Consider the following 14,951-nt stretch of genomic DNA (forward strand, 5'->3'; position numbering starts at 1 on the left):
GGAGGCGGGGGGAGGGGGGGTATGTTTGTTAGAACACTGGTAGACAGCAAATCAGTCCCCCACACTGCCCCACGAAACATACAAGGTCCACCCCCCATACCCAAATCTACGCCCTTACCTGCCGGTGCCTGACCAATCTATTTCTAAGAAGGCATAGTTAATTCAGATTCATCGCTGGATTATATTATAATTAGTACTGACAGCTCGAATTTTGTGAACAAATGTGTAATGATCCATTTTCTACAAAAAAAAAAGACAGATGGAGGAAATGGTGAAAACATTAACGCATATTAATTTGTTGCTATCCTTGTCTGAATATTTCATTTTCAAAACCTATTAAAAAAAAAAGGTGAACTGGCATCCCATCCATGGTGTACCCCTGCCTGGTGCCCTATGTCGGCTTGGATATGCTCTGACTGTATACCAGGGGTGGCCAATCTTATCCAGAAAGGATCACAGTATTATCGCTGCAACTCCCTAATTAGTTTACTAATTAAAGCACTGATTGCCTGAAGAGTTTTCACCTCTGAGTTTGAACAGCTGACATAAAGGTTATCCCATAAACCCACACACACACTGGCCCTTTGCCGATAAGATTGGCAAAGGCGGATAAATTAATTATTATATGTTGACTGCTTAACTGCCTCTAATAACTTCTGCTTAATTTTAGCATGAACTCATCAAGTGGTTTGTTCCTGTCCAACTTTCCTTTCACTGGACGTGCGATATAGTAAATCGCGGCGGTATTAATACACTTCATCCAAAAATAGCGCGCCAACAACACAGCGCGCGTCCCCGTTCGAGCGTCCCCTTTCATCCCCACCTTCGTCCGTTCCGGCCCTGATGAGTCCGCGCGTTCACGCCCTCATTCGTTCACGCGCTCATTTCGCTACACCTCCCGCCCGCCGCGCTTTGATGTGCGGAGAGGGAGGGGGCGGACCGGGCCAGCACTCCAGCTGGGCACGAGCTTCTCGGGCAGGATGTACGAAAATACCCGTGCCCACGGTTATAAACATAAATGGTAAATTTAGAACCGAAAGGGTGAAAATAAAAATAAATTAATTAAAGACGAGGCTATTAGATGTGTAATTGGTGAGGGGTGGCCGTCCAGTGCGTGGAAGGTACAGGTGCATGTAAATCAGTTTGTTTAGGGCAGGGGGGTGGGGGGCTGTTTTCCAAACCTCCACCAGAATCTGATGCAAGATATGTATCAAAATCGTCTCAAGAGACATAAAATTTAGGTCGTTGCAAAATACAGTAGTCTTGTTTACCCGTTAATTGTGTTACATAATTAATTACTATATCTCAAAGAAGTGCTTGATCTTCTTAAGAAGTTGCCCCATTCCTATCCATACCTACACCTATGCACCAACCCTACCCTACCCGTCCTCACCGCCCCCAACGCGTGCCATCAGATCAGCGCCCCCTCAACTGGAAAGTACATGCACAGCACTTTCACCCCGCCCACTCCTCTCTCCCCAGGCCCGCTGTGCCACTGCAGTGAGGTCATTCCCTGTCCAGCCGCCAACGGGAAATGCCCGACGCTCCGGCAGCATCTTCTGAGCAGCACAAACAGCCACCATTACTGTCAATAAGGAGGGGACCTTTGCCGATGTGTGTCCCGCTATCATGGGCCAAAATCGGGAGCGGCTGGCTGACGTCACGCCCGCCCCTACGAGCGGAAAGGCAGGGAGAGCCTTCCAGAAAAAGTTGGTTTTAGGCAGGTTTTCACACAGCTTAGCTGGTGTGAATGAATCACCTGATAAAGTAATAGATATAGAAAGACAGAATAAAATCAGTAGCTGTATTACAGAAGGGGGCAAAGTATCCATCCAACCATCCATCCATCATCGATCCCTCCATTCATCCATCCTGCCATCAATCCCTCTTTCCCTCACCCACCCACCCATCCATCCAGCCAGCCATCAATGCAGGAGTCTCCAACTCCGGTCCTGGAGAGCTACTTTCCAGTAGGTTTTCTGTCCCACTTGGTTTCTGATGAGCCACACCTGCTCCTGGTATTTACCTGAGAACAGGTGTGGCTCATCAGAAGCTGGGTATGATAGAAAACCTACGGGACGGTAGCTCTCCAGGACCGGAGTTGGAGATCCCTGCATCAATCCCTCCATCCATTCATCATCCTTTCTTCCACCAATCCCTCCACCCCCCCCCCACCCATCCAGCCAGCCAACCATCAATCGCTCCATTCATCATCCATCCATCCATCCATACATCCATCCATCCCTTCTCCATAATTCCTGATCTGGGATTGCCTACCCCGGGCACGATCAGAGTCCAAAAAAATGCTAATGAGAATTCGATCAATTAATGTCATTGTGGGTTTGAGAAACATAGGTGTGTCACGTTCATGTTAATCAGTGGTGACGGTTGTAGATGGACTATTACCTTTTTTAGCTTGGTTTACAATGGGCTGTTTTATAGCCATGTGACCGGTCTGCGCCAATCATGTGTAGGTCTACTGATGTGATTTAGAAATAGCAGTTGTACTGTACCAATAGCTGCAGCAGCAGGTCTGCTAATGAGTGCTGGAGACCAGTTCAGCTGTCAGAAAACCTGTTTGAAGCCAATAGAAAACTTATGAAACTTGTGAAAAAGTAGCCTGGGGAAAGAGATGGAACTCACCGACAGAGGCCGATTAACGAACAGGAAGCAGTCTGGAAGTGCCGGTGTTATTAAAACCGTGATGTAACCTTCTTTGGAGTAGAGACCCTGGAGGAACTGGGATGGAGACTGGGATTGCCAGGAGGACAGTGATACACCTTAAGACATCAAGACCAGTTGGGAAAAGCAGGGGGACGTGGGGGGGCTGACTGCGGCTAACACAGGATCGGCGTTATTTATAAGATGTTGATCGGTGGGGGGCGATAGCGAGCTGTCCTCGAGTCTTTTATATGTTTTATATGGTCATTTTTCATTTAGCCACCTTGAGTATAAATATATCAATGTGTGAGAATTTGTGAGATGAGTCCGTCTTCCATAAGCACTTACTAGCCTGGAGACTATACCAGGAAAAGTTAGAAAGCTAGCCAATCCATTCTTGCGTCGGTTATATCTTACATCCTTTTCAAGATAAGTACAATACGACATGGTTTTGCTCGATAGGCGATGATAAAAGTGGCCGCAGTTCCACCCGTCCAGGGAAGACAGCCACTGGGTTCAGTAGTTAATTGGGTTAGAAAACCAGCCGCTAAATCTCTCCGCTGAGCTATTTTTAGCGCGGCGTTAATCTCGAACTCAGTGTGGGCCTGCACCCCAGTGGACACTCGGTGGTACTGCAAGGCAGACAGCCTCCATGCTGGTTATGTAAAACACCATAGTGAATGACTCATCAGGCATATACGCCCCCGTCTGCCCCCCCCCCCCCCCCCAACGCGAAAGGATGAACAGAAGCTGGCTGCAGTGAGTAAGACAGTGAGTGAAATTGTTTTTTTTTTTTTTTCCTTATGCAATTTTTAGCTTAGGGACTGTCATCTGGCATGATCTACAATGACACAGACACGTACGCACGCACACGCACTGTCAAAAGCACAGCGTGCACTTTTTTATCGCGGTCGCAGGAGAACAGAGTGTCCCAATCTCTAAAGACGGAGGGCAGCAGGAAGGTTAGCGGTGAGAAGGTGGGTGGATGGATGGGGGGGGGGGGGGGGGGTTAATAAGCGGATCACAGTGATCGTAAAAAGGGACGAAAAAAAGAAGAAGCATATACCCCTTTTTTCCAAATCCTTTAATTTCATCACTAATTTCTAACAAAAGTACAAAATCTTTAACAGATACACCGCAATTACAAACAATACATAGAACTAAAAAATTAAACTGCAAATTCGATTTGGAGTAATTTGAGAAGGTGGGAATGGGGCTTTTTGCCAGCATAAAGCATAATGCCCATTTTGAACATGGCCGCCCTGTTGATGATTTCATCTCCTGCCTGATCCAGAGGACCCCTTTGCTGATGGATCCCTGTGTAATATATACATTTAATTCAGTTTGGATTTAGCCCTTTATGTCTTTTTGAACGGTCACATCTCCAAAGTGACATACTTTGTGTTATAAATTGTACAAAGGTGTATTTTTCCTGGGTTATTAATGAGAGGGCGTGAAAAAATGGCGGGCCTCTGTTTCTCAACAGCCATTGCTGTCCAACTCTCTATGCCTCTGCAAATGGGGCACTAGTTACCAGAAGGTTATTAGGTCCATGGATGGGTGAGAGAGGGGCCCATTATGTAAACCACAGAGAGCCACAAAAGAGGCTAGAAAAAGGGAATAGGATGGGGATGGAGCGACCATAGTCCTGTCAGAGACTGTGTTCCATTCTCTAAGGGGAATCGGCAGTGGGTTGAGTTGGGGGCTGGTTTTGGTCTTCATCAGGACTGGATGCTAGTCCTGGGTCACCTGCCTAATGTTTTTCCGTCTCTCAAATGGCTTGACTCACCGACGGAGTCTTCGGTGCGTCGCAACGAGCGAGTTTCTGGATTTGACAAGGCCAAACGAGGACGCTGACCACACAGCGCTTATTCGGTTTGAAGCCCACAGTTAGCAGATCTGTGAATTTCACTTTCTTTTGCCTTTTAACCGAAATACAATCTTTTATCTGTACATCAGAACATCTCGCTAAAAAAGTCTGAGCTTGCATTTCTCTCCAGTTCCTACTTTATAATAATTATTAGTACAGCTTGTACTCTGATGCGAAGTCGGTTCTTCTTCCTCCTCCATCATTTGTCCCAACTTGCCGGGAATCCTCCCGATTATCTCACATCCCCCCCCCACCCACGTCTTCAGAAGGCGTGGGGCCCCACGAACACGGTCAAGCGCAGGACGGAGCTGCTCTGGTAGCTCATCAGGGGATTGACGGACACCATCTCCAAATCCAGGACGTACTCCTTGGGTCCGGTGACTGACCGAGCCAGAACCAGCATGGCGCTGATGTTGTTGATTTGCTGTCATGAGGGATGACGCAGAAGAGATAGCAAGTCACTGGTTTTGTAGATACCCATGTTATTAAATTATACTAAGCAGTGTGCGGGATCTTAATACCTTACCACCAGGGGGCAGTGATCACCATATTCTTACTGTGGTGTCATAGCTCACTGACTTTAATGACAGGAATATTAAATTTAAGCAGCTGATGTACAGATACAAAAGGAATAATCATTATCAAGACCTCATGCACCTTAAAATACTGATGTTTTCTGGAAGTTCAGTGAGCAAAATTCTATAACAAGCCAAAGCCTGACAGTTTCTATATCTGACATTACTGACCCAGGAAAATCATACAGCATGTCTGCAAATGTAGAGAACTTGTTTAGAGACTTAACAGCATTGATCTATGTTTTGTTGGTCTCTCCTCTCTTTCTCTGGGCCCATTGTAGGCTCCTTATTCGCACCTGACCTCTGTGTTCCAGAACCTCCGTGTTTGTTACATTTGAGACATTCCTTTGCCATTGTGACATCACAAAGCGCCAATTTCCCAAACCCTGTCTGCCAATCAGAGCCAGCAGTCTGAGCTGAGCCCGGCATACGGGGTGTCAAGGAATATCGGCTTTTGACTCGGAGCCTGGAGTGCGAAAGCACATTCCCGTCGGATCAGGACGGAGAGCCGGAGACTGTCTGGACTTAGCAAAAATGGGATTGGTGGAGCGATGGAAGAAAGAAACCCAGAGGAGTCAAAATGGAGAGATTAGGGTTAAGGGCTGGCAGGGCTGGACTCACCCGGATGTAGAAGTTGTCATTAGCGTCCCCAGAGCGGATGCGGAAGGTGTTGTAGGCCCCGGGGTAGACGCTGGTGGCCTGGACATGGAAGATGTCCGACGGGACCGAGCGCTCAGACACCACGCTCATGTAGCGATGCACGATGGAGAATGGCAGCTCCCGGCAACCGGGCTTGACGACGGGGCAGACACAGCGGCTGCGGTGGGACCAGAGTATCCGGAATCAACCATGCGATATCAGCCAGCCTGGCAGCAAGGGTGCAGGGGAACCAAACTCTTCAGAGGGCCTAGTTCCCTCCCCCCGCCCCCATGACCTTCTCTCAAGGAAGACTGCCTCAATATGCCCGGCTTGGTGTCTTTTACCGGAAGATTCTGCAAAATCTGTTCATGTTCAGCACGTGCCTCTGTGGCACAATCAGTCACTCTGCTGTGAGCCCGTTCCCCGTGAGAAGGCCAGCGGCTCTCCCGACATTTACACCAGCCCACGGCCCACACAATCCTTTCCCTAGTGGTCATGGGAGCCCAAACATCATTTTATAACCAAATATGGAGGCTTTTCTAAAATCCTCAGGACAAGTGGTGCTGGTGACAGAACCCACCGTGTCAAACTTAGAAAAGAGAGCAAGAGGGAAATGAGTGGATTTAATTTCCAATAACAGATGCATTATGGTGGTTTTAAAATGTTCATTTTTACTGGATGGGAGACAAACAGGAAGTATTGCGCACCTGAGCCTCCCGTACATGTGTGCCTGGACCTTAGGTGTGTTTTTGCGTGTGTGCTGCTGCACGTGTGTCTGTGCATGGCTACGTGCGTGTGCATGCATTCTCGCACACCGGTGCGCGTGAATCTCTGTTCTCTGGCTGCTCACTTGTCAGTGACTTGCACGTAGGGCTCCTGGCAACGGTTGGTGTCCACACAGTGGTAGCCCCCGTGGACGTTCACGCAGGTATGCCCGTCGGCACAGTCGTGCGAGCCTGTCTCACACTCGTCCACGTCTGAAAGAAGGCGAGAAGCGGGTGCGATGAATGACACGAGGGGCTGTCGCGGGAGGAACAGGGCTGAAGAATTCTAGAATTCCCCTCTGGGATCAGTAAAGTTCTAATTCTATGATGGCGATGTGGTGTGATAGTATGGATTCACTGGCCAGCAGGGGGCGTGGGGGTTAAGGCACCAACATGTAGCAAAAAATCCCAGGAAACCCTTTAATCTGATGCACAATGTGGTGCCGCATGAGACCAAAATACACAATGCAGAGGTGAAAAGTGTAAGCCACTTAAAAAGTAAATGACAGTCCTGTAAGTATTCACATCTGACAATTAGTACATTAAGTTTGCTTTGAAAAGGGATCACTAATTATTAGAATGATTTCTGCATGTGAGACATCCAAACACAGCAGTGGGCGACGATGACGGGGACGATGACGAATGAAATGTCCCCGCTACCTTGGCAGAGACGCGTCCCCAGTAGCTGGTAGCCTTCGGGACACACGCAGGAGAACTTTCCGGGCTCATTCATGCACCGGTACTGGCAGAGGTAGGTGGAGTAACTGCACTCATCGATGTCTGCCAAGGGAAGGGGAAACGGAAAAGTCCCATGCAGAGAGCATGATTAGGGCCGTGTACATACCGTCTCTCTCCCTCCCTCTCTCTCTCTCTCTCACACCGGTGGGAGTGCCTGTCGTCACAGCCGGACGGGAGGCGACGCCTTGCTTACCGTTACAGGAAATACCGTCTGGCCCCAGCTCATAACCCTGCTCGCAGCGGCACAGGAAAGAGCCGTACGTGTTGTAGCACCTTTGCTGGCAGGGGGTGCCCATCTCACACTCATTTACATCTGGAGGATGAAAAAAAGTGCACGTCCTTAACCATTGCGCCACCTGTTGGTGAATTTCATTTTTGTTTTTTTTGTTTTTTTCTGGCAAATTTAAATATATTTATATATATACGTTACGGGTAAGAGAACATTAGAAGAGCAACATTAGCTTTTAGGTTACAGCTAGGCTGATGACCTAATCCCTACCAGGAGGGACACTATGAGTGAGTTCTTGCTGTGTGCTGATTGGTTGGTCTCATATAGTCATGCATGTGTCACTAATGTTAATGCGAAACAGCTGGATGAGACTTTCAATCAAGCAAACAAACCAGTCAAGACAAACCACACAATTTAGCTCAGTACAGAAGTCTTTTAGTTTTAAATTAGTTTGTAAAGCTTGAAGTAGCTCATAGTATCCATCCTGACATGGATTAGGTGGTCACCCTAGTTACATCTCAGGCTGACAGGCAGGTGAGGGGGCGGGTCCTGACAGATGGGGGCGGGTCCTGACAGATGGGGGCGGGTCCTACCTGTACAGGACCGGTTGTTGCCTGCCAGCTGAAAGCCAGGCTCACACTGACAGGCGAAGGATCCAGGCATGTTGATGCATCCATGCTGGCAGTATCTGTAGCGGCATTCATCGATGTCTGGGGGGGGAGGGGTAGAGGAGAGAAAAAGAGAATAGAAGGAAAGAGAGGAAGAGTGAAAGGGAGAGGAGGATGGCAAAAACAAAAGGAAGGCAGAAAAAGAGGTAGAGAGGTGAAAATGAGAAAGGGGATGAATAACAAGCAAAGGGAAGTGAAGGAGAAGAAAAGAGAAGGAGACGGAGAAGAGGGGGGTGATGGCCAGCACAGGGGATAAACAGAATGAGAGATGACATGAGGATTCCAGGGCATGAAACGTGTCAGAGCATTAGGAGCACCACGTGGTCATGGGATCGCGTCCCACCGACACATTCGACGCCGATCTTGCTGTAGCCGTCGGGACAGTGACAGTTGTAGGTGCCATGGGTGTTGACGCACTCCTGGCTGGGCAGGCAGGTGTGGAGGCCAGTCTCACACTCGTCCACATCTGCGGGGGGGGTGTGGGGGGGTGGATGAATCAGTGGGGGCGTGGCTTGTCGGATGGTGTGGCCCAAACAGAAAGGTGTGACTCACCAACACAGCTTTCCCCTTGAGCCATGTACCCCACAGGGCAGGGATTGAAGGCCTCACTGGGGTGCATAGGAAGGCTTGCTTGTGATTGGTTTGCCTCCGGTCGACTGGACTGGGATTGGCCGAGCTCAGAATGCCCACGCTCTGATTGGCCGAGCTCCGCCTGGTTAAGCTCCAGCAGGCCGGGATGCTCAGGGGCGGTGATGACAGAGGCGGAGCGAGGGAGGCACAGGTAGCCACCATGGTGATTGAAGCACTTCATCTCGCCTTTGCAGGCTTCCGGAAAGGTCTCACACTCATTAATGTCTGATGGAGAAAAATCAGTGAAGGAGAGAGATAGGGGCTTCTATTAATATGGGAAAATAAATACTGTATAATAAAATACAGGAAAGATACGGAATTACGGTAATAATGGGAACTCAAAATCAATAATATGAGATTAAAGTAGCATATGTTAACGATTTAATTTTATTCGTTTAAGTTCTGCTGTACCGGCGCAGTAACACTGACTAAACTCGAGTCTCTGTCATTTTCAGTTTGTGTTTAGCGATGACGTGGCCACACCCACCTCGACAATGTCGAGCCTGTGCGTCCCACTGGTATCCATCTGTGCATTCCTGGGCAAGGTGAGACACACATACACACACCGGGGTCTTGAGGCTTATGTGCAGCACATTTCAAAGCTACATTTACTCACCACTGATTAGCAAAACGTAAGTACACTTTGGTCACATGGAATTCGAAGGGAACGTTTCTGCAAAACGCAAAGACTTAAATGGGTTTCGGCTTTTCTTTGTTTTCTTTATATTCGGCATTTCTTTATATTTATTTCTATTCATATCTTATTTTTATTCTGTTCATTGTTTTTTTTTTGTACTTTTTTGTACGTTTTGTTATATTTCACGCCACCACCTGCACCGAAACAAACTGGTTGTACAGTACTTGTTGTACTTGCCGAATAAAAGAATTTGGATTCTGATTCTGATTTATGGGGATGTAAGAAACGGAGTTGCAGAGTGAGAGGGAGAGAGAGATGGGGAGAATCATAGATAAGAGGCTGAGTGAACAGGGTGGGAAAAGATGATGAAAAACAAGTGGAGGAGCAGATGAGGGAAAAGAGGGAGAGAGACGGGGGGCGGGCGCGGGGATGGAGCGAGCGTCCCCCCTTTCTCTTACCGTGTAGTTGTCAGTTTCCACAGACAGCTGAGAAATAGCACAGGGGGGGAGGAGGAGGAGGAGGAGGGTCACGCGCACGCAGCACCGCATGCGTGCGCTTCTCATGCTCACGGAGACGCGGACAGGTACGCGGACACGTCCGCACGCTCTCTGCCAGACCGGGGGGGGGGGGCTGTGTTTGGCGCGATTGAAGCCTGTCAGCCACTCATACGGTGACACATGCGAATCACACACAGAGTAGGCTGACAGGTAAACAGATGCTGCAGTATTCCTGCTGTTGTGATCGCCGTGGGGGTGTCGAATCTGTAGGAGGGAGAGAAAGAAACAGGTTGGCATTAACTCCAGAATAGCATTGTATGCGGCACTGTATGCGGAGTTCGCCCCCTAGCGGCCGCGATATTTCTACAACACATTGTTCTAAAATCTTGCACGTGCCCTGCGAGGTTCTGGGCTGGCATCCCATCCAGGATGTACTCCAGTCAGGGGCGTGACTAGAAATCCCGGGCCCCCCTGACAAAATGTCACCTTGAGCCCTTCCATCCAAGATAGTCAAAATTTACATGATATAAGTTTAGAATTTTATGTATTCCCTCCCTCCGACCAGGAAAAGCAGTTATATGATTGACGGAAATAAGACAAGTAGAAAATGAGTCACTTGGAAGTACTAGGGGCCCTCACTCTGCATATTATCTCACAAGTTCAGCCTCTTAATGGCCGTGCTACGCTCAGTGCTAGCAAACAGATTGCTTGCATGTTAATGGAAAGATATACCATAAGTGACATCATTCTGAGGGAGACTGGAGATGAATCCTGTATATTGACAGCAGCTGGTAACCAGGGTGGCATGTTGGGCAACAGATGGTGTGTTTATGTCACTTCTCCATGGGTGTGGGTTCAAATCCCGCCTTGGCCGTGCATATGCACGCATGTCGCGTGTCTTCACTGTGTTTGTGGGGGTGTCTCCTGTGGTCTCCAACCTGATCCAGGTATGTTCTTACGTCTGCTTGTCAGCATGGACCCTATCAACCGCCCCCGAGGTTCTCGGTCAGGATCTGAGTCTCCGTGACCCAATCCGGATCAGCGGTTAGTGTAACCGAAATGACGTCGGCTTCCCTGCTACGCCAGTGACTTAGTCATGTGACCGGGCGGTTGAAGAAGTCCGGTAACGAATCCCCCAAATTATTAGTCCGTGAAATTTGGAGTGGGGCGGCCCTGCCATCTATCTAGAGATCGGGCCTGAACTGAACAAGGAGCCTCTGTTTAAGCTTTACAGTACCACTGGTCCAAAGAAAACAGCACACGTCTATGGGCAACAGAACCTGGGTATCATCCTGTCATTCCTTTAGATTCTCCCAGTGGTACGGAGATTAAATAAAAACTTTTTAACCTGGCTAAGTTAAACATCGATGCATCCTCACAGCTGCTTAGCCAATCCAGGGTCGGGGAGGGCAGCGGCAGCGGGGTAGAGGCGGAGCTTATCCCAGGCAGTACATGGCACAGGGCACACAGGATAGGATAGTAATTAAAGATTCCCAATGCAGGATAGGAGAGCGATACAGACTGGGTCAACTCCGAGGAAGCAGATTACGGCTGTAAATTAAATTGGCGTACTGACTACGCAGTGCTGATTCCATGGTTATCCTGACCTGTTTCCCTTTTATTTACACCACAGGTGTGTCGTTCAGAATGTCCTTCAAGGGACGAACAGGAATCCACCACAGAAATCCGCATGACCTCAGCACGTTTGGAAAAGAAATCATTAAAGGCCATTAGGCATGTGGTAAGACACCTCAACACATGGCCTCTTCCCCCAGCAGGAGACAAAAGGGGGGGGGGGAGGGGGGCAGATGGGGAGATAATAAAGGAGAGATGATTAAAGTGACCCCCCCCCCTGGGGAGGAGCCAGAATTGTTGTTGCTGAGGTATTTCATTAGCATAACAAGTATCCGGTCGTTGTGTCGCTTGTGCGCATAGCTAATAAAGGGAAACACTTTTTGTTGAACAACCAAAACCTACCCTGAGTGAGGTACATTTACATTCTAACAGCTGGATATTTTAGTGGGGCAAAAAAAAAACTCACAGGTACAACACTAACTTTCCTTCCAGATTTTGAAATTTTTTTAGATCAGAAATCTATGTACGTTGCTCTATATTACGCATCTTTCACCTAAAGGGCAATAAATGATATTTATTGTCTGCCTCTGTTTACCCAGCATGCCCTCTCATTTCCTGTGATGCATAGTGCAGATGGAACCCCATCGCAGGTACTGATTGACCGCGAGCTCAGCGCCTGAATGATGATTGGCTCAGTCACAGCCAATCGTAACGGGGCACGCAGAGGATTTAGACAGTGTCAGACACTACATGACAAGAGGTGTAATTGTTCAGGGTGCTGGAAATCTCAGGAATTCCTGAATAAAAAGCATAATCAGTTTTGTCATTCGAGGTGGACAGAAGGCCTTTTATGGCACAGGGCCTCGATCGATTTTCAAAGTAACTTTGGTAAATAAATAAAGTGGTTCATAAACACAGCGGCTGAATGCTGCAGCCAGACTGTGATTTTAAGTGATGCACAGTGTGACCGTATTTTAGTAACTTCACAAAAGCGATAACGACGGCTCTTTTCCCCACTACGAAAACTTTCCTGGCACGCTCAAAGCAAACGTTTGTTCAGAGGAGCGGAGAAGATGCACAGAATCGTAGACGGCACACTCACGTCTGCGCGCTGCCGGCCGGAACGTCGCTCCCTTACCCCTCGGTCCGGAGTAAACCGTTCCCTTCTGTTTGCACGGCGATGGCCAAGTGCGCTGCTCCGGGTCTCCGCGCGCTTGTCCTCCGGCGTCAGCGGATGGTGACGCATCCAGGGGGCCTCAGAGCGCAAAGTGTGAGACGGAGGGTTGTGCTGCCTGGAAAAGAGAGGGAGCGGGACGGCCCACCCTGAGCTCCCTCCCCCTCCCCTGACCCCCACTGCCCCATCCTCCACCCTGGCTCCCCGGAGATCCGAGATGCTGATCCTGGGCCCAAATGTCCAGGCTTCTGCATTCCTGATTAATCACCTTCCCGGGTGAGAGAGCCTGCAACTGAAACAAGGAGATCCAGCCCCCCCCACCACCACCTGAATGCAATTGCTCTCAGACAACCCCCCCCCCCCCCCCATTGCCGCCCAGAAACATGCTATCGCAAACACCTCCTTCTGTCCAAACACCCGACAAACTCATCACCCATGGGCCTAATTCCCCACCACCACCCATAATTCTTGCCCCCCCCCCCCACTAAAAGACTTGCCCCCCTCCTTTAACTGCCCCACCCACATTTGCTCCGCCGTAGCCAAATATTTATAGCATGAGAAGAAGAGTGGAGGAATGCGGTGAGATAGGAGGGGAGAGATGGGCAGACCGGGTGTCATTTTGGGCCGATTCTTTATTCCTTTGATGAATATTTAAACTGGACGTGGTTATTGGGCCGCTGAGCGGTGCCGGTGCGGGGGGGGGGGCACGAGCGTGGGAGACCGGGGAACCGAACACGAGAGGTGATCGGCACGGAGGCAGATTCCCACGGAGACACACGTCGACACAGAGCGTCTCCCCCCCCACCCACCCACCCACAAACAGTCGTGGAATACCTGCAGGTAACGGAGGAGGTGCCCCCCACATGTGCAGCAGGTTTCACGCACAGCAGTAGCGAGCTGGCGGGCTTTTCACATGCCGGAAACTTCTGAGACCATTTGTAGTGACCGGGGGGGGGGGGGAGTCACCTCTCTCGTAATAAAAGGGTTTTATTGGGCAATAAAAGCTTCGGCTCAGCTGCCACCCTCCCTTGCTGTACCGTGCCCCCCCCCCCCCCAAAGACCAGCACCACCCACTTCAGACTTTCACCTCTCCGTCCTTGGTGTGCAAACACCACATAAACACCATTATGTTTGTACTTATATCTTTGTGGGGACTCTCCATTAATTTCTATGGGCAAAACCCTAATCCCAATAATGACAACATTAACCCCCACCCAGCCCTAACCTTAACCATAAGTAAACAGACAAAATGCAAGACTTTTGGCTATTTTAGTGTTTTGATTGCAGTCACAGATATTTATAAAATTGAGTTGCACCTTGTGTGGATCAGAAGAATTAGTCCATAACATCAAAATAACAGGTTTTTATCACACTGTGGGGACATTTAGAATAAACTGTTATAACTTGCACAGAGATGGGCCAAAAAAAAAAAGATTTTCTACCGAAATGAAGCACGAAACAGAGGATGGAGTTTGCATGCTGGGAAGCGGGCAAGTAGAGACAGACGCGCACGTACACACACTCGTAAAATAGTCATGGCAAATGTGAGCATCTGCGCGTATGATCCCCACCCACAAGACAAATGAATACACCTCCACAAAGCCAGCCACACCTTCACAAGCGCCCAGGAAGGACACAGAGGTCACAGAGCGGCAAAGACTTTTAATGCTGAGATTATTTAAACAATATCATGGAACTCTGCTTATATTTCATCCACAAGGAAAATTAGATCCCATGTATGAGATGAGACGTAAGGCAAAGCAGGCAGGGATTCCAGTGAAGACTCCTGAAGAGAGATTGGATGGACAGATTCATCCATGGGCTTGGTGTCAAACATGACTGCAGGCTTCTCTCCAGAACACTCTCTCTCTCACACACACACACACACACACACACAGACACACAGGTTTGTAATTATAGCTTTGTGGAGACTCTCCATTCATTTCTATGGGGAAAACATTAATCCCAACAAGATGTCTTTAACCCTGTACCCAGCCCTAACCTTAACCATAAATAACCAAACAAAACGCAAGACTTTTGGCATTTTTACTTTTTTGATTGATTCCCACAGCATCAAACAAAAGGGTTGTATTACATTGTGGGGGACATTTGGTCCCCACAATGTAATATAAACATAATCCACACACACACACACACACACACACACACACAAACCAGCACGGATTAACTTGAAGGAGTCCAGAGTGTGGGGTTAGGGTTAGATGCAGTATATAAGGAGGGGGGGGGGGGGGTCCCTGGCTGTCCATCTGTCAATCCAGCAGGGCTCAATGAAC

At 48.8% G+C, this 14,951-nt stretch overlaps 1 protein-coding gene across 2 annotated transcripts; it reads right to left on the bottom strand.

Annotated features, from left to right (window-relative positions):
- Positions 1-3,735: 3,735 nt before the first annotated feature.
- Positions 3,736-12,779, bottom strand: LOC111839506 (EGF-containing fibulin-like extracellular matrix protein 2). Of its 2 annotated transcripts, none has more exons than XM_023803469.2 (11): positions 12,622-12,779; positions 9,870-10,172; positions 9,262-9,310; positions 8,697-8,999; positions 8,488-8,610; positions 8,070-8,186; positions 7,441-7,560; positions 7,170-7,289; positions 6,596-6,722; positions 5,728-5,923; positions 3,736-4,955 (listed from the first exon to the last, which is right to left on the bottom strand). In XM_023803469.2, the coding sequence occupies exons 1-11, from the start codon at positions 12,727-12,729 to the stop codon at positions 4,794-4,796; spliced, it is 1,728 nt and encodes a 575-aa protein (XP_023659237.1). In that variant the 5' UTR covers positions 12,730-12,779; the 3' UTR covers positions 3,736-4,793. The 2 variants fall into 2 exon arrangements, with proteins under 2 accessions (XP_023659237.1, XP_023659236.1); XM_023803468.2 differs by having other exon boundaries at positions 12,586-12,779.
- Between the last annotated feature and the right edge of the window lie 2,172 nt (positions 12,780-14,951).

This window comes from Paramormyrops kingsleyae, chromosome 24 (assembly GCF_048594095.1).
Source record: "Paramormyrops kingsleyae isolate MSU_618 chromosome 24, PKINGS_0.4, whole genome shotgun sequence".
In the NCBI taxonomy this organism is placed as follows: Eukaryota; Metazoa; Chordata; class Actinopteri; order Osteoglossiformes; family Mormyridae; genus Paramormyrops; species Paramormyrops kingsleyae.

Coding starts and splice junctions, on each gene's coding strand:
- LOC111839506 (XM_023803468.2), bottom strand. CDS start 12,729: ATGCGTCACCATCCGCTGACGCCGGAGGACAAGCGCGCGGAGACCCGG. Junction 10,173..12,585: donor CCGGCCGGCAGCGCGCAGAC/GTGAGTGTGCCG, acceptor TCCCTCCTACAG/ATTCGACACCCCCACGGCGA. Junction 9,311..9,869: donor TGGAAACTGACAACTACACG/GTAAGAGAAAGG, acceptor CACCTTGCCCAG/GAATGCACAGATGGATACCA.